Source organism: Pundamilia nyererei, unplaced genomic scaffold (assembly GCF_000239375.1).
Source record: "Pundamilia nyererei isolate P.nyererei 1_Seehausen unplaced genomic scaffold, PunNye1.0 scaffold00074, whole genome shotgun sequence".
Taxonomy (NCBI): domain Eukaryota; kingdom Metazoa; phylum Chordata; class Actinopteri; order Cichliformes; family Cichlidae; genus Pundamilia; species Pundamilia nyererei.
The window spans coordinates 1,125,427-1,147,272 of NW_005187475.1; the positions used below are offsets into that span (position 1 = coordinate 1,125,427).

Below are 21,846 nucleotides of genomic sequence, written 5' to 3' on the forward strand. Positions count from 1 at the left end.
CGCTCTAATAAAGGGTAAATGCATATTTGGGATACATATTTGGGTCAAAAAGGAACTAAACTTCTTGCTGGTAACTCTGTCTTCATACAACTAAATGTTAATAGGAAGTAAATTGTATCATTTTTATTACTATTGATGATGTGATGTATGTTTTTTTAAAGAGGAAAATGCCAGATAAACCATATTGTAAAAACTGATGTCTTTTCACCTCTGTGCACCTGCAGGATGAGGATGAGGATGAGGCTGCTTCCCTCCGCCTGTAAACCATGACACTGCAGAAGTCTATAGGCCAAGAATAGCCGCAGGGCTTCAAAGTGCAATATCACATTTTCATAATGAGAACCAATGAGCTGTAAATCCCTGCTGACACGGTTATGGAGCGAGAAGAGCTTATGGCAGCGATACTGAAACTATTAAACAGTTGCCTTCCTCTGGTGCTAGGTATAGTGTGTGTCTCTGTGTGTGTGAGAATGTGAACATGTAAATGTATGTGTGCGTTTGTCAGCGGTAATAAGAAACAGTTGCATGTGCCTTTTCAGGAATAAATTCCCAGTGTGATACTTAGGAACATATTGTTTAAAGGCTGTACTTTTTTATTTATTATTAACCAAATCCCACATTGCCTTGGTCTAGGGGTGTGTGTGTGTGCATGTGTGTGTATAGGAGCTTATATGAGCTGGACAAGTTTGTTTTGTGAAACTGAATCTTTCATGGGTTTTCATTATTTCCCAGAATCAGTGCTGTAAAAGCTCTACACGTACAATAAATACATTACTAAAAGAAACACTGATAACTTTGTATTTCTTTATTATTGAATCTTTTCTGTCATTTCCCATATATTCATCCGTTTCCTTAACATCTATCCAGTTCAGGGTCATGGGAGGGCTGAAGCCTATCCCACCTCACACCCAGGCAGATAACCACTCACTCTCATATTCTAGCTTACAACCAATTTAGAATCCAATCTAATGTAAATCAAACATACTGTCTTTGGACTGAAGGAGAAAACCTGTTCACAAAGAATCCACAATAGCTCAGAGAGGAAACGCAAACTCAACACACAAAGGCCGGCAACAATCCGATCCAAGGCCTTCTCGCTGTGTGGCACTGAACCAGCATCCTTTCTGTAATCTTTAAAAACAATTAAAAATACGTAACATGTGTAAGAACATAACAGATGAAAATATGAAACTGTGCAGGTACATTGTTTTGCCAAAAATACAGTACATTACTGTTATGGTTAGGTTATTATTCATTTAAATCTAAAAGATCTTCTTTATTATCTGGCAATAGAATTTTTTTTTTCATGTATTGGATTTTTAAGAGCTCTTATTAAAGAAGAAAAAAGAGAGACTGAAGGAGAATGAGGGGAATCTGCTTAAAGATGTTCCACAAAGCAGTAGTCGTTTTTGTTTGACCCCCTTCCATGTATTTTCGATCATTTTTTCCTGCTACCTCATACTAGTTCATAAAATAAAAATTGACACTGAAAACAAAAGCTGTGGAAGTAAATTTGTGAGAAGTCAAAATAATGGTTATTAATCGATCCTTGAATTCACCACGGTGCTGTCAGAGATCAAAAGCTTTTTATTCAAGGACACTCCAGCTTTTGCTCTGGGAAAAATATTTTTCCTCTATGTTGTCTTGCCTGCAGAAAATTGTAATAAATGCAAATGCTTAAAACAAATTAATTGCAAAGTTTTTGCTGGTTACGCCTATAGTAGGATGTACTGTTGTGTCTGGCTCCCTCATGCTTATGAGAACTGGCAGAGTGTAGTGTATGAGCTGGAAGGCACTCGTGCTTGTTTTTACAAATAATCAATTTTTCTTTTTACATCTCTTTTTTCATATCTCAAACAAATAAGCAAACCCCCTGACACTGAATCAAGACAGCCTTTGCTGTGGCATGGGTCATTATCCTGTTGGTGGTAGCCATTAGAAGATTGGGGCATAAAGGGAGGCATATGGTCAGCAACAACATTCAGAACTGATTGGTACTGAGGGCCCAAAGTGTGCCAAGAAACCATTACACCACCACCAGCAGTCTGCACTACAAACCAGTATAAAGGGCATGCTGATAGCAACAAATTCTAGACATGTACAACTGAGAGACAACAAAAATCCAGATTCTATGTGCTGGGACAAATTTTTCCAGAGTTCAACCATGTCTGCTGCTACCAAACATGCTGATATCTGATACAAACTTAACTAAAACTCCAGGCCTTAATATGTAGGATGATTAGCTGATTATTGCAGAAATAATCAAGGTGCATCTATTCGATGTGTAGTAACAGCAAAATCAAACTCCAAAAGATACAACTGGAGCAAAAGCAAGGATGTGCATGTGCCCATGTTCCATGCAAGACAACTCATATTCCTGTTTAGTATCCACGTCTCACTTTGTAATAAATCATAAAGGCTGCTGATATGAATTGTTAATAAAGAGATTTTCATCCAGTTTGCCTGCAGAGTATCCAGTTGCAAAGTATCCAGTCCAATCTTCCCCTCATGTAAGAAATCGGAGCAGTTTTCACTGAGCTGGAGAATCAACAGTACAGCAGAAAATGCTTTAGGGAGTCATAATACAAAAAATACTTGATACTAAATCAACAACAGCTAAAATTGTCCCACAGTATATGGATTTCGGGAAGTAGAAAAGAGAAAAAGATGGACACTTCTGCTGTAATATGTGTGTGTTCAGGGATCTGTGGCTGCAAATGTTTGTGAAACCAAGCAGTAGAGAAAACTGTTCGGCTTTTTGGACCATTTGTTTCCGCTCAGAAAAAACAAATACACAGGGTGACATGCAGCAAATGAAAAATCATACAAGAGCAACACTTTCTTGTTTCCTCTCTGATAAAGTTTCCTCTCTTTCCTGTTGCTGTGCACGTGTGTGTGTTTGAAACGTGATGGATTCACACTGCAATCCATCCTGCCAGGCAGTGTTTCCACTATTTTACCACCTCTCTAATTCCGTCCTCCTGGTCTTTCTCGGTGAGGATGGATGGCAAACATCCTGTTAAGCTCCCACACACCTTTACTTCAACTCAACTGATTGTCACTGCTCACCACACTAATGCACAGAGAGAAAAAGAAGACGAAATAAAGACAGCAAACTTTGGCAAAGAAATCAGAGTTAGGAAGAAAGGTCGAATGGAGATGGCAAAAGAGAAGAGAAAAAAAAAATACTGTGATTGAGTCGAATTGTGTTCCTGGCTCATTTTCTGGGTACATAAGGAAAGAAAGTGATGTGCAGTCGAGTGAGAGGGCTGGCAACATTTCATGCTGCTGCAGAAAATGACATCCTTTCTGCAGACAGACAGCATAGCATCACATATACCCAGACAAAGACATTTTTTCAGCATGTATTGTTACTGTCAAACTGACGTGACGAAGAGTGGGCACTCACCGTTTGTTCGAGAAAAGCGAGACATAAATTGAGTTTTATTCTGGTATAAAGTGTAAAGTTCAAGCATATTTACAGAAAACCCGCATTCAGAAGGTTTACCGTTTTCCAAGTTTACTTTTAAGGAAACTTAGGAGACGCCCTGACAATTCCAAGTGCAGCCATCAAACCCGTCTCCTTAAGAGTTTAAGGTAGAAATTTCTTTACCCAACTACATCCTAAAGAAGAACAAAACTGCCTTGCTCATGAGCAGCTGCAATGTTTATACCATAAAAGTTGTAGCAAGTTGATTCACATTGTGAGTCATAGTACATTAAGGCAAAAGCACAGTTGTTGCTACAGTTGGTTGGAGAATGTGATTTCATTTACGTTAATGGAGTGCATGCTGTCAAGTGTTTTCCAGGCACAAAGGGAAAAGTATGTTATTTTCCACAGTTGTTGTGTTTGAAAACAATAGATAAATAAATAAAATCTATTTGAAGAATTTATAATAAAAAGTTTAGTAGCATAACATTTTGTTATTTTAATTTATTGTATGTTTCCCGTTTTAAATGATCAAAATATACAGTTATTATATTTTACCATTTTATTCATTTTAAACTATATTATATTAGGCAGTAGAAATTAAGGCACTTAGTTCTTCACGATTTCACACCTAACTCGTTTGGTCCAGTAAACAATGGGAAATGCAAATAGGTGAAGCAACAAAGCACATGTGAGTTATTTTATGTTCTTTCTTACAGCAAACACTAGTAAATTTGTAAGTTTACTCACTTCCAAAGAAATGAACAGCCTCTTATTTTCATGGTAGTTTCCTATAAAGAATATTAACCAAAAAATCCAGAAACACACACACACACACGCACACGCACACACACGTTATATAATTATTTGCATGTAGCATGTTTGTCAGTAGGCTAGGAAGTGCAGTCACAAGTTTGAGAATCGATGGGAGGCACCGATTCGTCTTCTCTCAACTTTCTTACACTTTACACAAGTAATAATGTCTTTTTTACTTTGGAAGGAATTCCAGGAGGTGGAGACATTAATTCTCAAGTCATTCACTTTAGATTTTTTTTATCCAAGACGAGACATTGAAAAAAACAGCTAACAGCCATTCAGCATGACAAAGTCTGCCAGGAAAGGTCAGGTGCAAATTTAATGCTGATTGCAGTTTACTTTAAACTTGCAAATTCAGTCAAGAGCTCAGATAAAAACTTAAGTCAATCAATCAGACAAATGTTTAAACTCACACAGTTTGCTGGCTTGTGTTCCTCACAGTGACCATTTGGCCTCTGATACTTTAACTTGTTCTTCCCAATAAGACTGACAGTGGGTCAAGTAAAATAAATGCCAAGGCCCCGTTGCACTAAATGCCAATCTATATTTGGATTTCACACAGCAAGAACTATTAACCTCTATTCATCTTCTGATTGGCTGCAGTAGTGAAGTCAAAGCTGATCAATAGAGTTTCCGTTTACCCTCCAACCAGCCTTGGCAGAAGCCTTCAATGCATTGACAAGTTCAGCTGTTCTTGTCTGCTGGCTGAGAAATCTGCAGCCATTTAATGGCCCCTAGAAACTCTCAAAGAGCCAGTAAAGAATCGTGTCTCCACAACTTTTATTAGTCTGAGTTAGGAGGAAATAAGAAGAGGATATTGTTTGTCAAAATGAATTATTTTTCATCTGTATTTACGGTTTGTTATGATTGTTTTTCAGAAGTTCTAATAAGATTTTATATTGATTTCTTATTACCGTATTCATCGGCCAGCTGTGGCCAAAGGAGGTCATTATTTACGCAGCACATTTGCAGCCAATTTCTTTCCCCTGTCGGAAGAGAAGAAACGTACAGAAAGAAAAACACCTGTTTAGAAATAATAAATAAACTACATAAGGTGTCACCAAAAAAGGAAACTGTCAGTTATCCATCAGACTCTGAATACACAAGATGAAATCATTTATTTCACTATATTCTTTCACACGCCTGTTGCCAAAAAGTTTCAAAAAGTCCGAATTTATATATTGAACATATCAAAATTCACACAATCCATCAGACAGGCTGGCTGACAGAGGCATTATCAAAAAGATTAGGGACCTTTTCAGTTTATATTTAGTGTGACCTGAAGGTTTTATTTTGATTCTTTGGACACATTTAAGAGAGAAAACAATTGTGGTTTGAGTTAAAATAGACCGTTTAAAGACACCAACCACATTAGAAACTCTTTCAGTCCCATGGCTCGTTGCACGGATGTTGATTACAAGCAATTTAACTGCAAATCAAAATGCAATTTAGTTGAACGGGGATGCGATTTTCAAGAGACAGGGCTCAGATTGTGTTGCTCAGGATCACCAGGTTTCTTTGACTTTATTCTAACAGTTTTAATCTTTTCTGTCATTCTTGTTGGGTAACTGAACCTCATTTTGATAGATATTAAAGATTTCATTAATTACTTAAACTGTTTATTTGGTTTATTTTCATGTACTTTACTACAGCGACTGTTATTGAAAGAGTTTATTTTCTGAATGTTTGCAAGTGCATCGTTACAAACGGGCCGGTTTAGCCACCTTTTTGTTGCTTTAATTAGGTTTCTAATGTGGTCACACATGAAGTGTCTTAGAAGTCCTTAACTTGTCTCTCTCCTTCACTGAAACTGACAGAGTTTGTTGTTATTCTTCACGGAGCTCTTCATCATGACTTGCATCAAAGATGCACTAAGACAGCAGTAAAACCTTTTCCATGGGTTACTTTAGCTCAGCAGTCGAAGCAGGGAGATGTGAGGAAAAGAGCAAGAGGCAGAGGAGTGAGGAAGAGTACAGATAAGGGGAATAAAGGAGAGAACAGGAGAGGAATGGAAAATGGAGGAGAAGATGAGAAGAATGAGAGGTGAAGAGACAGGATGGTGAGGAGTAAGGAAGATAAGCAGCAACAAGGGAAGAGGGCTTTACCTTTTGATGTGTTTTAACAGAACAACTCACAACAAGCCCAGCAAGAAATAACTAAAAGAAACGCAGTGACAGCAGGCCACCCACATGACCACCGCTGACATTTCAATTAATACAGTCAGACACTTTTCTCCCATCATACATATTGGATTCTGCAGCTGCCAGAGATTCACAGATGTGACAGCAGCTGTGTTTCCATCTGAATATATTTATGCATACTTGGACGCATCAAATTAAAAACACTGAACAGTGAGAGCCCATTATAATTAATTCATTTAGAATCTTTACTTTCTTTTGATGAAATAATTAGTGATGAAAGCACATTTGGTGAATGATGACAGAGTATCATGCGAATGCTTGGGGTCAAATATTTGTCCATTACGAGCTTTTAGAGATGCTGCTTGTGTGTCTTTATCAGCTTGTCAGGATATGTCATTTCACTTCTTTAGTACATGCAAATTCTGCAGAAAAGGGACATTTTCATGACATGTGATCTCTTCAGACCTTGACTACTACCTACTCTACAGTACTGTGAAAAAGTCTCGTTTCTCAATATTTTCCCAGCAAATTAGGAAGAACTTACAGCAATTTACTGAAATAAACATGCAAACATGAACGGAAATAAATGCATACTTGTATACAAGTTTGTTTTTGACCTTAATAAATGCAGAGTTTGTACATTTAAGTTTTAAAGTCAGCAATTTCTATGACCGCCTTTGTTCTTCAACATAGCTCTCTTAGGCAAGGTTTATTGGGAATTCTTTAAGTACTTTTCAGGACTTGTCCTTCAGGCTTCTTGAAGGACATTTAAAGCTCTTCCTCTTCTTTTGCCCCCTTTTCTTCTGTTCTCTGTCGAGATGATCCTTCTCTGCTTCAAATATTATTGAAGTCCTGAAAAATAAAGCTATTGCCAGTCAGACTTTCCAAATGGCATTGCATTGTGGAAAAAATCTGATGGCTTTTCTTCGTTCATAAATTCATCAGTTTTGACAAGATCCCCAAGCTGAAAGCCCCAAACTGTGACAGAGGTTCCACTATGTCTTACAGATTCAATTCAAATCAACTCAATTTATATAGTGCCAAATCACAATGGCAGTTGCCTCAAGATACTACCTATTGTAAGGTAAAGGTAAAAACTCCTGACCCCCTTGGTTTAAATTTGGATTAATCGCTTCATAAGACCTGCTCCCACTGATTTTCAGTCCAGTTATTGTGTAATTTGGCTTACCTGACACTTCTTTTTTTTTCGTCCTGTTCCAGTTTCCTGAAATATTTTCAGAACACTGCACACCATAAGAAGACAAGCCAGGTTTTTGTCTAATAGCTGTTTGAGAATCACCTCGTTGGTACAAAAATACTATTTCATGCCTGTCAAACTGTCTTAAAAAAATTAGAACAAACTGTTTTTTTGCAACAGGCTGCCAGTACCACAGTGCGTAAAGACACCATTTAAAAGTGTTCAATTAAATTAAATTAAATTGCTAAATTGTCTCGTATGTGTAGAAACAAAACTGGTTTATCCCTCGAGTTAAGTGCCTTCTTTATGCTTGAATGATTTATAGATCTGTGTAAAGTAGATTAACAAACACCTTTCCTCTTAAAACGATTAGGTACATGGACTGGACTGAAAACGTGGAAAAAATTATGTGATGTATTAAAAATACAAGGGTGTTACACCAAACTTGGCCAATCAATTCACAACGGCGCATGCCTGGTTGGTGGTTTAACTTTGCTTTGCTGAATCTTTTGTGAGAGTTCATGCCAAAGCTCTTACATTTCTCCTCCATTCAGGCTACACATTATCAGCACAATAAAAGCTTGATTCAAACAACTTAAGGGGGTCAGAACTAAAAGTGATGCTGCACTTTGGACACTTTGTGACATCTAGACAATAGCCTGTCAGAGTGGCCTGCTCGGACAAATATGGAAATGTGTGGTATAAGCACTATGAGCTTAGAAAAGGAAAAGAGAGGCTAATGGATAGACAACACACTCTTTTCTTTGTGAGACCAACAAATTAATCAGTTGTCAGGTTTTTTTTTAATTTTCCATGTTTTTGTGAATACAAGACAGAGTCGCTCACAGCACTTTGGTCAGTACATCTGTTTGTACAACAACACAGGTCATGAAAAATGTCAAATTATGATTGGACCAACAGGTCTCTCAAGTCTGTTGGCTAAATTTCTTTAATAACACATGACTCTACATTCACTCATAATCTGGTGCAACCATAAAGAAATCCTTCAGTCTTAACATGGCATTACACATTTTATTCTAGATAGTGTAAATAAAATATTTAGTCTGTGAAGTTCAATTCAACAATGCTTTTATGTGTTTTCTACCCTCACTACAAGTGTAGGTGTACAGCTATAAAGCAAGCAGAGGATACCTCCAAAAAAGGTGAAGACCTGAGTTGGCCTATGAAATCTTTACTGAAAGATTTACTGAAGCTGTAAAATGATGCATTCAGTGAAACCTTCAGGAGGGTAATTACAGTTCAATTCCAAAGAGAGACCAAGCATGGTGACAAAAACCTGAATTCACAAGCGTGCAGGCTACTAGCTAAACCAATTACATTGTGCAAAAAGTGGAAAACTTGTATATCCAATTCATTTATAGCACATTTAGCTCAGAGTTGCGTGCCAGCTGCTGTTTCATGTTATTGCCAGTTTAGCACCATGAAACGGGTCTTAACTAGCTTCACACCTTTTCTGGTGTTGCCTCACTTATTATGACTTGATCAATCTTTGCTATTAGCTGAAAATGAAGGATACTGACAGCTTACAACATGCTGGTAAATTTACTGTCTTTATATCCAATTCAAATTCTAATTATACTGTTCTGACCAAATTTATTAGAACACCTGTCATTAAAACAAGAAGAAATATTTTAAAGATCTGTCAAAAAGTTATTTATAACTAGAATTTATATTGGTATTTAACAGAAACAAAACCTAATTAGCATCAATTTTTATACACAAATTTAAGACAACAGTCTGGACGTCTATGAGATGTCAAATAATTAAGCATAATATTCAGGCAAATAACATTTTTCTGTTTAGGACTAGCAAATAATTCTAAATTGGCATCTTAATTTTAAAAAAAAAGAATTTTTAAAAAAAAAATGTAAATGTGTAAATTTGTGCATAACAACAATCAGATTTTTATTTTAGCAATAAAAACACAATTTTGATAAAAGAACTTATTGGTGGATTAAACATTATGGAAACATTAATCATTTAGGGCAGCTGTGGCATAAACTTTGACCTGAGTGGTTTATGAGTCTAATAAATTTGTTAAGCACTGTAAATACACTCTCCTATAAATAATCGCTTCATTTACAGCAAAGACGGAATATTTTTTGTGTGTGTGTGTATAAAAATGCATCCGTTGGCATTTAAAGGCCATCGATAACTGAACTGCCACAGAAAGCTGAGATGGGGCCAGAAAGAAAAACGGAGCTTATCCTTGTCAGTGTGTTGTCAGTCTAAAATGCATTGACAGCACATACTGTAATTTTAAACAGATCCTGGTTAGTTATACAAAAACACAATTGCTCGCAAGTTATGCAAATATTTAAAATTGCAGAAGTAAATGATAAAGAAAAAACTATTCAGGTAGGGGGAAAAACAATTAACTTAATTTAGAAGAAAAAAAGTTTTATTGGCCTCATTTTTTATATTTTCTTGTAAAAATAACTCTAATTCCTTTAGAGAAACATGGGATCCCACAGTTTCAGCACTTTTAATTAATGAGAAAATAAAACGTAACTGGCAGTTTAACACTTCAGCATATACTGTGTATTTTTTTATGTGCTCCTCTCGGCCGGTGCAATCCTCATACTCAACAAATCATACAGAAATGCCAGCCCACAGTCCCTCCCCCGAACTCAACATTTTCCAATTCTCATCCATTCTTCACTGTGTTAATCTGCACAGATGATAAATTTGTGGTTGCAGTAGGCCAATTCTCACCAAACACACACACACTTACACACACACACACACAACCTGTTTAATGTGCAGCTTGGCCACTGATTTAGCTAGGTGTATTTGAGAGTTTAAAAATATGTTGTCACAATGTCAGATTTCTTCATTCAAAGATAAAAATGATGGAGTAGACAGAAGCAGAGGAAATGTGATAATTCTGTTCATAAACTGAAACTCAGACTTGAAGAAATTCAACAAACTGAATCTGTACGTGATATTTTTGACAGTAAGTTAACCATTTGTGATTTTTTTAAGCTTGTGTGAGATTACTAGACAGTTAAAACATGTGCACGTTACATAGTTTGCAGTGTTGTGATAAAATTTGGAATAATGGACTAATGTAGCCTGATGGAGAGAGCCTATGCTGTCCTTGTTCACTGAAAGGTTAAAGTATCACTTATCAATTTGAATTAAAGATAAAATATTCCCAAGTGTCTCTTAGCAAGTTCCACTTTCATGCTATAGGTAGACATAGGGAAAAAAAACAAAAACAAAAAAACACCCATGCTAGCACGGTAGATTTAACAGTTAAATGTGCAAGAGCAGTAAACCAGCATTTGAACAGGTCATGTGATAACTTAGTCTGTCCTCAATGAAAACAAGCCCACTGGAGCTCACAATACAATCAATTTTGGAGTTACTTTTAAGGTGAGTCATTCTTTCTTTTTTCAGCACTACGCTGGATTTCAAGGTTTCCCAAACTGCCAATTTCAACTTTTACCACCGCCAATCGAGACAAAACAAGAGAGGAGGTTATGAGCAGGAAGAAAAAAAATGAAACAACATATTTATGGCTTGAACAGGACACCTCGCATCACATCTGGCTAGCCTCCACACTACTCTCTTTCCTTTCCTGTTTTGATCCTGTAAGCTATCATCAAAGATGTGACAGTGATCTGGATTAAACATTTAATCTGCTTTTCTGTAAATTAAGCCTGAGCCTATGATATCAAATTGTCTTTGGGGAGACTCTTCTGTATAGCAAAGCTCTAATTGGTTCAGCTGGCTGTTATCTATGTACAGTAAAACAGCGTGAGTTCAATTTGGTGCCTCTCAGAGGGAGGTGAGATTTCTATCTATCCCCTTCATTCACAGCTTAATTCAATTGGAGGGCAATTATCGACCGCCCCAAGGCTTCAAGATCCTCATTGGTTTCTGTTCCCATCAGGGAGTCTCGCAGTGTAGGATCCCCCCTGACTGCACCGGGTGATGTCTGTATCGATGTGCTGTGTGTAAGACACCAGAGGAAGCAGCAGCAAACAGGCAAGAAGGCGCTCTCAGTCACAACCTCGAGAATCAAAAGATTCTTAAGCTGGATTCATCTGACTTGTTTAACAGCATGAAGCTTTAAACAGCAAACTTTTATCCTTTTGGAATAAGAATCATCAAACTTACCACATGACAGATTTTGCCACAGACACCCAGAAAATAAAAACAAGCTCAAAAATTCATTAAACAAAAATCTAAATATCAACAAAACCAACTAGCCTACAGTTAATTTTTTCGTTCCCATTTTGTTTTCTTCAGTGAGCCAGAAATCGGAGCCATGTTTTTAGTTAACATGATCTGGAATGGCACCTGTAACAATGAAAAGTGATTAAATTTGGCCCATCTACCGTCTGACTTCATGTTTTTGTGCATCCCTGGACTAGTTTCAGCACTGCTGCTGTTGACTCATTGCTCAAGACCGCAAACAATCACAAACATAAACATCTGTGTCAAACTGACCTGCCTTATCAATTTAGTCCTCTGGGTCAGACTGTCGCTAAATGCAGAGTTCGACATCCTCTCAAAAATAAAACTGAGCAAAAACATTGAAGTGGCACTGGTGATTTACTTTTTGGACAAAATATTCTTAATGCAAACTTTGCACACCTTAGGTCTGACTCGCACAGGCACAGAGACGTGCTGCAAACCCCATGGAAACCTATGGTTCCAAGGGACAAATGTTGGCGAGTACTCTGAGAAGAATTTGGAAATAAAACCTAATTCTAAACCTGCAAATCGATTGCAATAGAAGGTCCCAGCTTCTGTAAAAATCTGCTAGTTAACTATGAAAATTTAAAAAGTATGATGCAAACTACAAACTAAGAGCTCTTTTTTTTTTCCCCTTTACTTTTTTGGAGTTTCACAAGTGATTCGTAAGTAGTCCTGCAGTTTGTATTAATGAGACAGTACAGGACAGCAAGCCCTCACCAACGAGTCAGGCAATTCACATTTTTACCAAGGAACCAGTAGTTACCACCGGTCCAGTAGTCCAAAAGACAACCACATTGAAGGGTGGATTTGCCAAATTTTAGTCAGACATATTTATTCTTATGGGTGTAGTCCTAAACTCTTTGATCACACCTTGCATTTTTGAATATTTTGGCTAACTGGATCCATTTAAAAAGAGAACCGTGTGAATATGGTCATTTATACAAGAGAAATTGTGTTATTAACACAAAATCTAATGTTCACATTAGGGCTGTGCGATATGACCAAAATCTCATATCCCGATATCAAGACATCTATTGTCCAATAACGATATAAATCACAAAAATTTAACATTTTCTGTAAATTCTGTGAATCTCGGGCAGCTCGACTTGCGTGAAGTGTACCTGGAGTCCAGTGTTTTAACCGATGCATGAAACGACATAAGTCGTAACGGCCGCCGTTTTCTTTGTGAGTATTTATTACACGGCGTGCTGCGGGGAAAAGCCTGTTCTAACGTTTTAGTCTAAGGTTTATTTTTTAGCACCTGACGGCTCTTTGTTGCTTCTCATCCGTAAATAATCTGCTCTTTCACGTGATTCAGTTTATTTCGAAAAGTCTCAACACATGAAGCAGAGCTCTACATACCATCTCATGTGTCTCATCTGACAAAGTAAGTTCCCCTTCACACTTAATCACTTTTATTATTAGTAAGACAGACACCAAGCTTTAAAGTTCCTTAAAATGTCTTGTTAAGTCAAATTACGAGAAAGAAGAACAAAAGAGCAACTTAGAGCAGAACATTTGGTATTTAATAACAGCCTGATATCACACCGAGACTGAGAAAATGATTAATGTACTATTTAATTAGTGAGGCAGGCTTATAAGCACTTTCTGTTCAGGAGCATATGGATTATTGCCTTTTGTGCTTTATTCAGCATTGAGTACATGGTGGATTTCTTTTCGAGTACCTTTAACATGCATTATGTTGGGTTTTTTTCTTCCCTAAAAGCTGCTCATAAAGCCACTAGTTTTACCAGCCAGCTTCAATAAATCAACACATTTTCATGAACAAGTTCAAGTTAAATAAAAGTCTTAATGTACTCTTGTATTGTATTGTCTAGATTCGTCTGAAGCAACAATCCTCCTACCACACAACACACCTACAGGAAAATGTTCCAATACATAATAAATGAAGTGACTATTAAAGACAAACGGGGCTTTCAGCGAACACAGTGGTCACGTATACCATTTCCAATTTGTTATTCTTATTTTCTGAGATAGTTTTATATTTTGTCTGCATTCTAGAGACATGTGCTCTCAGCATGCCGTCAGCTACTGATAAAGTATTGGTACAGGCCTGTGAAGCAACAAGAAATGCGATCCTGTACCACTGATTACAGTCATTGCACCTTCAGAAACACACCGCAGTCCATTAGCAGTGGGACACTGACAGATTTTTCTTTTGCTGTGCTGGCTTTGTACTGCAGCACATTCGATTTGAAATGAAAGAGAAACCGAGGGGTTCATCTATTGACTTTTCATATACAACCTCCAACTTCAGATAGTGAAATGTTTCCAGTAAATAAAAATATACCAAGCGATGTCAACAGTGAATGTTTTAGAGGATTTTTATGCTGGATCAGAGGACCACACACACACTCCATGGAGAAAAGGACTGAGCCACCTAAACATTACATCTGCAGGAGCTGCTCAGCAATAGAAACTCATGACATGAAGGTCCCAGCTTTTTTATTATATGTTATATATGTTAATGGCAGTTAATTCTATTGCAGTACCTTGCTTGTATTCAGTGAGCTCTTTCGACTCACTCTTTCACAAATGTTTGTGAAAGCAGACTGCATGGAGAGATGCTTGATTTTATATATCTGTAGCAACGGGATTAAGAACACCTGAGTTCAGAGATTAAGAGGTGTGGCCTTATAATTTTGCCCAATATAATATATATAGGGTCATTGGTGGTGACAAAGACACATCAAATTATTGCCCTCTTTCTCCATTTGTGTTTTAGCATCTTTCACCGTGTTGTTTGGATTTTAAATAGCAAACAGCTTAACAGGTTTGCTCTGATTGCTCCTGTGCATTTCCCGATAATGTTTTGGTGTCGTTTTGAAAGATCAGTGAGAAAACAACAATCATTGCTTCAATATAAGGACTCACTGATGTCAGCATTTTATTCGTTTCCATCTTAGCTGGGACTGCATAAAAAGCACCAAGAGACAATCACAAGTTAATTAACACATAAAACACCATGCATGAATGCTGGCAAGCGTGTCAGCCACTTATGTCGATTACAGAGTAGGCTCTGCGAACACTCACAACAGAAGTCGAAATCAGCCGTTAGGCCACAGTGAAACCACATCTAAAAACAATTCAGTTGTTGGACTTCTCGCTGTGACTGTGAAACTTGTTTCTGTTCTCACTAAGTGGCCAAAACATATCAGTAATGTATTGATGGTCTTACAAGCGAAGTATTAGCAGATTTCCCAGAAGTGGATTCAAAGTAGTCCTAATGAAGGCCACTGAATAAAGTTTATAGTCTGCAAGAAACCCTGAATTCACTATGAGTGAAATCAGCTTTTCAGACCAAGTTTCAACATTAAACCCATTACAACCTTAACTGTATGTGAGGGACCATTGGAACATTTTATTTAAGAAAAGAAAAAGTCCAAACTACTGTTCTTGATTGAACAATGTCTCAGATGCAATATTTGCTGACTCCTCTGTATGCAGATTCTTACTGTAAAATTTAAGCTGCTGTTTGACAGCACTGAGCTTTCCTTCGGACCTCGACAATTTCTAAACCTAAAATATGCAACAGATGACTCGGACTAACAAAGTGAGACGAGTCAAGAATGGTGCGTCTGTTTCACTCTAAGTGCAATGGAGTCTCTTCTTTCAGCTGTCAGCTCAAGCTAAAACTTTCAAAAGGTGAACTTCTCGGCTCAGATCGCTTTTCTCTCGACCAACTGCTGAGCTGACAAAAACTTTCCATCTTTCAGCCGATGCTTCTCTGCTCTCCTGCTCCTCTCTCTCTCCTTCACACACGCACATTACACAAACCTGCACAAATACCCTCACTTTTCTGTACCATTTTGTCTCATGAGCACAGCGACACTGAAGCTCAACTCCCATGGCAATTGTGAAGTATGTGCATGAAAGCATCCAACCTGTTTAATTCAAATAAAGAAGAAGTGCTTCAGGCACAGCAGCCCCCAATGCTCAACATTGTGAAGAAGGAGAGTTTGCAGCCAGTAAACCAAATTTGTAAAGATTGACAGTACTAACATGCAAACTCCAACACAACAAGCACTTGTGAGGAGTTGTAATGATCCACAAACTCACTGCATTTGAAATAACCAGCAGCAAGAAGCAGCTGATAATGAGATAGCATCACAACTTACTTCTTCTAAAGTGTGTGCTAGCTAATCTGTTTCAAAACACAATAAACACTGCATTAACAGATGAAAATATCCAAGTCTGCAAGGACATTACAGTTTAAAGGTGAGAACCTCTTTGCATGGAATGCTAATGCACGGAGCACGAAAAGCATTCAGACCAAGAAATTGACCTTTAAAGATTTCAAAGCCACTTAAAACTACAAAAAGGTGAAAGAAACATCACAAATCAATCTTACTTTGAGTAGTCTTCATTATCTCTGTCACAGCGTGAGTCCTTATGTTTCTCCCAGTCTTTGCCATGTTTACATGTCGTCAGCAGAATAATATCTTCCCCATTGTGGATGTGATACAAAGCATTCCTGGTCTCCGAACCTATACCAGTTAAGTACCTTTTCCCTTTGAAAACCAGCTGGTACTTCCTGGAAGGTGGTGCATCGTTAAGTGTCAGATAACCTATGCCCCCTCCTTTTAGCGGATGATCCTTTGAGAATAGAGGGATGGAAATATCATAGTTAGGTCGGAAGTTGACAACATCTGCACTGGCCTTGGCCAGCATGGCCTGTCCCACCTCAAAGCCCAAATCCTCAGTGTAGTCCGGCCAAGTCCCAGAGTAAAGGTTGAATATGAGGTGATTCCTGCCATCGTTCCACGTGGGCAGGTTCTGGATACGCGATCTAATGTTTTGGACGTACTGCACTGAGAGCTGGTCCCTGTCCAATGTGTCCACAGCTAAAATAAAGAGACAGGCCCTCAAAGGGTCTGTGGTGTGGAACCGGGACTCTTCAATGGAGGTCAAGATCTTCTTGTAGGTCTCTGAGATCTCGCTGCCTCTCTGTTGAGGGTAGATGTAAACCTTGAATCCCGACTGGCAGCGAGCAAAGTCAAAGCAGGTTTCCATGCGGCAGCGCTTGTTCTTGTAGATGTTGTCACGGATCGCCCGTCGTTCACGAGGGGAGGTGTGCTGATGATGGAGCTGAGGGGTGTCCTCCTGTATCCACAGAAACAAATGTATCTATTAACATCACACCAATGTTTGTGCAGTACAGTCAACTCTCCATTGAAAAACAAATTCCAAAAAAACCTCAGAAACGAATAAATAGTTTGCACTCAAAACTGCATCTCTGACCTAATGGGATTTCTAGATAGTGACGCTTTTAAAAGTTGTCTCCTGCTGAAAACTGCTTTTGAAAATTCATGGCTGGAAACTGCTCCCTCATCATTACTGACTGGCCTGTTGCATTACTTGCAATCCTGAATTCTTCAGCTGGTAATTTGTGCTTGATTTCCCCAAAGCAATGGTGCTTAGCCATCTATGCTTGTAATCCCTTAAAGCAAACTAATGTCTATGCACAAGAACTTGCATATCTGCTTAGACAGCAGTATGTGAAAAGAAACAAAGTAAAGCAGTCTAGTTGGATATGCAGAAAAGCCACAACGTGACACGCTGCATTGATGAAATGAATTGGTACTCACTTCGCAATATCCACAGCCTTTTCCCCTTAATTCTGAATATCGCTGTAACTTCCTTGAATTTAAAATTATTTTTAAAGTGTTTTTGCCTTCCTAAAAGTTTCCTCTCTCTTCACTTCTTTCTATAACACCTACCACCGCCAACGCTTAACACTAGGCTATTTTCAGCATGAATGCCTGGTAAGAGCTCAGCCAAACAGAGATGTTTCGTTTGCAGATATTTGATTTGAATGAAAGAATCTTTTTTCACTGGTAGAGAAAATACTAAAAAAAAAAACAACAACATCATAGTGTTATCATCATCATCATTACATAATTCCCCATAGGGATCAATAAAGTATTGTGATTCTGATCTTGTGACCCCCCCCTTACAACTTACAATCACAAAAGCTTTGAAACCATCCTCCTTAACTCAGTTTTACTGTTCTGTCCTGTTGTTGGACTTTCATTTTGATCACTAAACGCTTATAAATTGGACTTTTTCACTTCTTTTTGTTTTTACTTAAAGAGCTTTCATTGTTTCTTTTCTTATAAATCGTTCCAGTCTACCTCCTGCTCTCCTCCCTCCAAATACGGCTCCAGCAGCTTGGTCGACTCCGGCCAGTGTCTGGGTGGTCTGGATGGATTTCTCTGGGGCAATGGCTGGGGCTGGTAGTACACTTCCTTACTTTGGCGGTAGTACTGGTATTCTTGTTGGTGGTACTGATGATACAGGGGGTACTGGGGAAACTGATGATACTGGTATGGCTGCTGTTGGAACTCCCCAATTTGCAGACCCCACAGATATATGAGGAAGAGAAGACCGGCCCCCACAGACACAAGCAGGTACCTCTTCTTGGCCTGCATGTGTGCTGTAGGGGGAGGAAAAGGAGGAGGTGGTGGGTCTGGGGAGGGAAGAGAGGAGAATAGGGTGGAGGTTCACAATAAAACGAGGTGGGCAGCAGGTGTGAGAATAGTGATGGAGCTGAAAACGGATCAACTTAGAGATTAAAATAAAACAAGTATTAATAAAAGGGAGTAAAAGCGTTGACAAAAGGATGCCAAAAGAAAGCAGGGAAACGGGAACGAGGAAATGACGAGGAGAGGGGTTGCAGGGAGGTAGATGCAGGTCGGCTCTCTACCCACAACTCGGCATTTTGGGTTTTGGCGTCACTAAAAGAAAACATAAATAGAAAATTATCAATGAAATAAGATATCGGAGTTTCTGAGACAAATAAACATTTTTTAAAATAAATAATTGATACAATATTGCACGGAAAAAAATCAGAATAACAGCGTAGAAGCTCTGTGAAAAATATTAAACCATATCTGAGCACCTTTACTCAACACAATACACGTCATAAATACACAAAAATCTGCCTAAAGACACGGCATTAAAATAATAAAAGCCCAAGCTGATTTGCACACGTTAATTTTGTTTTGATATTTAACTTTTTCAAAAAGTTTTTGTTTTTTGCCAAATGTGACATGGACGGCTCAGTAGCGCTTCTGACTTTCTTAAATAGTATGCAGAGCCCGGTGTTCGCTTAAAAACTGAATTGCCTGATAACGGTGGCTGTTTCGACATCATCGTCACAGCGCAGGGTGTCTCGTTAGGGGCGAAAGAGTGTCGCTTGATGACAGGTTCGCCACTAAAATGCAGCATTTCTGAAGTGAGTTTGCAGCGAGCTACGCGTTCAACACATGGGCTGTTTTTACCAGGAAAACCATCTCTATTATTAACTCTTTAGGAATTTCTACCTTACAAATTATATTTCATAACTCTTTAGTAAGCGTAATTCCTAATTGAATCCTCTCACCTGTTTGTATAGAACACCTGTGGTTCCAGGAAGTGTCCGCTGCTCTCCCCTCCAGCCCGTGGAGGAATATCCACTTCGGAAACACATTCTTCATGAACCCTCGAACTGTAAATCCATTAGCAAATGACACGCTATGTTGAAACCACGTGCGGAAGGAAATTCACAGAGCTCACAGAGATCCACTATGCGCTGCCTTCATGTTCCGCCGCGTCCCAGTCACAAACTTTCCGCGAGACAGGACCACAGTCCCGGCGGAAAACACAACACAGCGAGCTGTGAACGCGATAGGTTCCCACAGTGAGAATTCAAATGCACACTCATCTGCCAGAAGAGCCGCGATCACAGCGACAGCATCCATCCAGAATTAAGTCGGTTAAACAAGGCGCGTGCATCTCCAATCAGCATAAGCCATGCCCCCCTCTCTCAGAAACCCACAGCAAGAGAAGACCCAAACTTTGAAATTGAAATCCACATCCCCCCCTCTGTGCGCTGCCGCTCACAGTCAGAAATGAGCAGAAATCATCATCATCCCAGGTAAGTTAAGGAGACGCCGGCGCACCTGATCTGGAGAGATGCGTATCAATAAAATCCTTTCAGGAGCGTCTTCGACCGGCGGGAGCGTTTCTCTATGGAGTAAAGCAAATGGATCAAATAAGCATCACAAGAGAACACTGATGTTCTTCTGGGCTATCAAAACGAGAATACGGGGTTCCAGTAGCATTTCCATCCTCACGTTTCCATCCTGAAATCCTCAACTGGATCCGAGCTGCTGCACCGTACAGCATCCAGCAGCAGCAGCAGCAGCGCTGATAAGCCAGACAGTAGCAGGCTGGCAGACTTGGGGGCGATCGGAGTATGCACGGGGAGTCTGTTTGCTCCGATAAGGTGCAGGAGCCCGCCATAATTCAGGATCTCCCAGTTTGCATTTGTAAATGTGTTTGTATCTGGTTAATGGAGCATGCAACAAAAACACAAGACGTCCCAAGAAATTACTGAAATCACAGATCACGGGGAAGTCCCAGAGGTGCACTCACAGGTCCTCTGGGTCATTCCTGCTTTCATTTTACAAATCAAACTCCATTCAGAAAACTGCAAATGTTGGACTTTAAAAAGTTGTAAAACACGACTTGTTGCAATAGTACAGTTTAACCATGTGGGATGCATGTCTTTTACATCTTGTAGCTGTTTCAGCCAACGTCACTGAGTTCTGTTTAGCGCTCATTTATTATATTTTGACGACACGCTGAAATTGCAGGCAGTAATTTGAGGAGTCTGTGCGAGTTTACGCCATACCTGTGCATCTTAAGGTTAAGATAGCGTATAAAAATCGTGCAGGGATTAGTTACGTCTCGGTGTTTTGCAAACATGAGAACTTTTAATTAACTCGTGGAATCGCTCAGTGAGTCCAATATTGGGCCCAATTATTCAACTTTGACCATCTGGTCCACTAATCTATGTGTCTGGCGCTTAATTCATGTAGCTGCTTAAATTTGTATTGATGCAACTGATGGAATAAAATTAATTTGCAAAGGATCTAAATAGATGTCATTATCTCATAAATTAGGGTTATACAGATGTTGTGAAGCCGCAACGCCACAAATGGTTGGTGCAGCAAACAGCGCCATCTTGTGGCAATTTATTTCAGCCTACATTTTTAAAAGCAGCTCCAGGTCTGTGTTATTCATATAAATCTGGCAAAAATGTAGAACTTTGTAATGATAAAAACCAAATAACTGGATCTTCTCGGGACCAAACAGTACTGGAAGGCAAGTGAGCTTTTTACAGTGAGGCATGTCAAACAGGTTTTTCAAAATAACAGCTCAAACTATTGCCGTTTTGGAACATAAATGGACCGTGTTGAAAGGAGCATCCACGCTGCAGAGGCTCTGCATACCGATTTTCAAAGCTGTGCCAGACTCCTTCAGGCAGGGAGAGGCACATGTCTGACAAATAATTTAGCTATAACTGCATATGGCACTTTAATATTAATCCACACTCCCTCTGATGCTGAGCGGTGATAGAGACATTTATGTAGAAGTCGTGGAAGAACAGAGAGAGCATAATGCAGTAAACATCTCTCTCTTGCATCTTCTGCTGTGCATGCTGCAATATGCATCAGGTATTCAGACTTTTACTTTTCATTTCTTTGGTAAATTTATATTTCTTAGCTCTTACATTCTCTTAAAGTGCTCAAAGTTTAGTGGTCAGAGTGGTTTGCGGATTTTACTCTTAGATTTGATCAGTTCTCCCCCCCCTTCTTCATGTACCCCATTAATTTTTTTTTTTTTTTTTAAATGACATCAGAAACAGCAGTATGCGACATTACGTGATGGCAGAGCTTCAGTTCATCCTTTGTCTTTTTTTTTTTAATAAATAGGACAGGGGGAATGAATGAGAGAAAGAGGGGGAGAGAAAGAAAGAAAACCAAAGGGGAGAAGAGACGGTGAGAAGGGGGGGGAAGAGAGAGAGAAAAAAAACAAACAAACAAACAAACAGAGGAGACAGCAAACAACAAAGAGCAACATAATAATAGAGAAAAGAAAGCACCATCACAATAAACTAGCTAGTCATAGATATCAATAGTTACTAAATAATAAACGATATTGTGCAAGATAGACAGCGCACA

At 38.8% G+C, this 21,846-nt stretch overlaps 1 protein-coding gene across 1 annotated transcript in view; it reads right to left on the reverse strand.

The window, feature by feature from the left end:
* LOC106456264 (exostosin-1-like) overlaps positions 1-20,020 on the reverse strand; it is a 42,848-nt gene extending 22,828 nt beyond the window's left edge. Inside the window, exons 1-4 of the mRNA XM_013911882.1 lie at positions 19,221-20,020; positions 17,971-18,573; positions 16,520-16,939; positions 16,188-16,432 (exon numbers count right to left, since the gene is read on the reverse strand). Coding sequence (XP_013767336.1) covers positions 16,188-16,432; positions 16,520-16,939; positions 17,971-18,267 — 962 coding nt within the window. The 5' untranslated portion in view covers positions 18,268-18,573; positions 19,221-20,020. The remainder of the gene's footprint in view (positions 1-16,187; positions 16,433-16,519; positions 16,940-17,970; positions 18,574-19,220) is intronic.
* Positions 20,021-21,846: the final 1,826 nt, after the last annotated feature.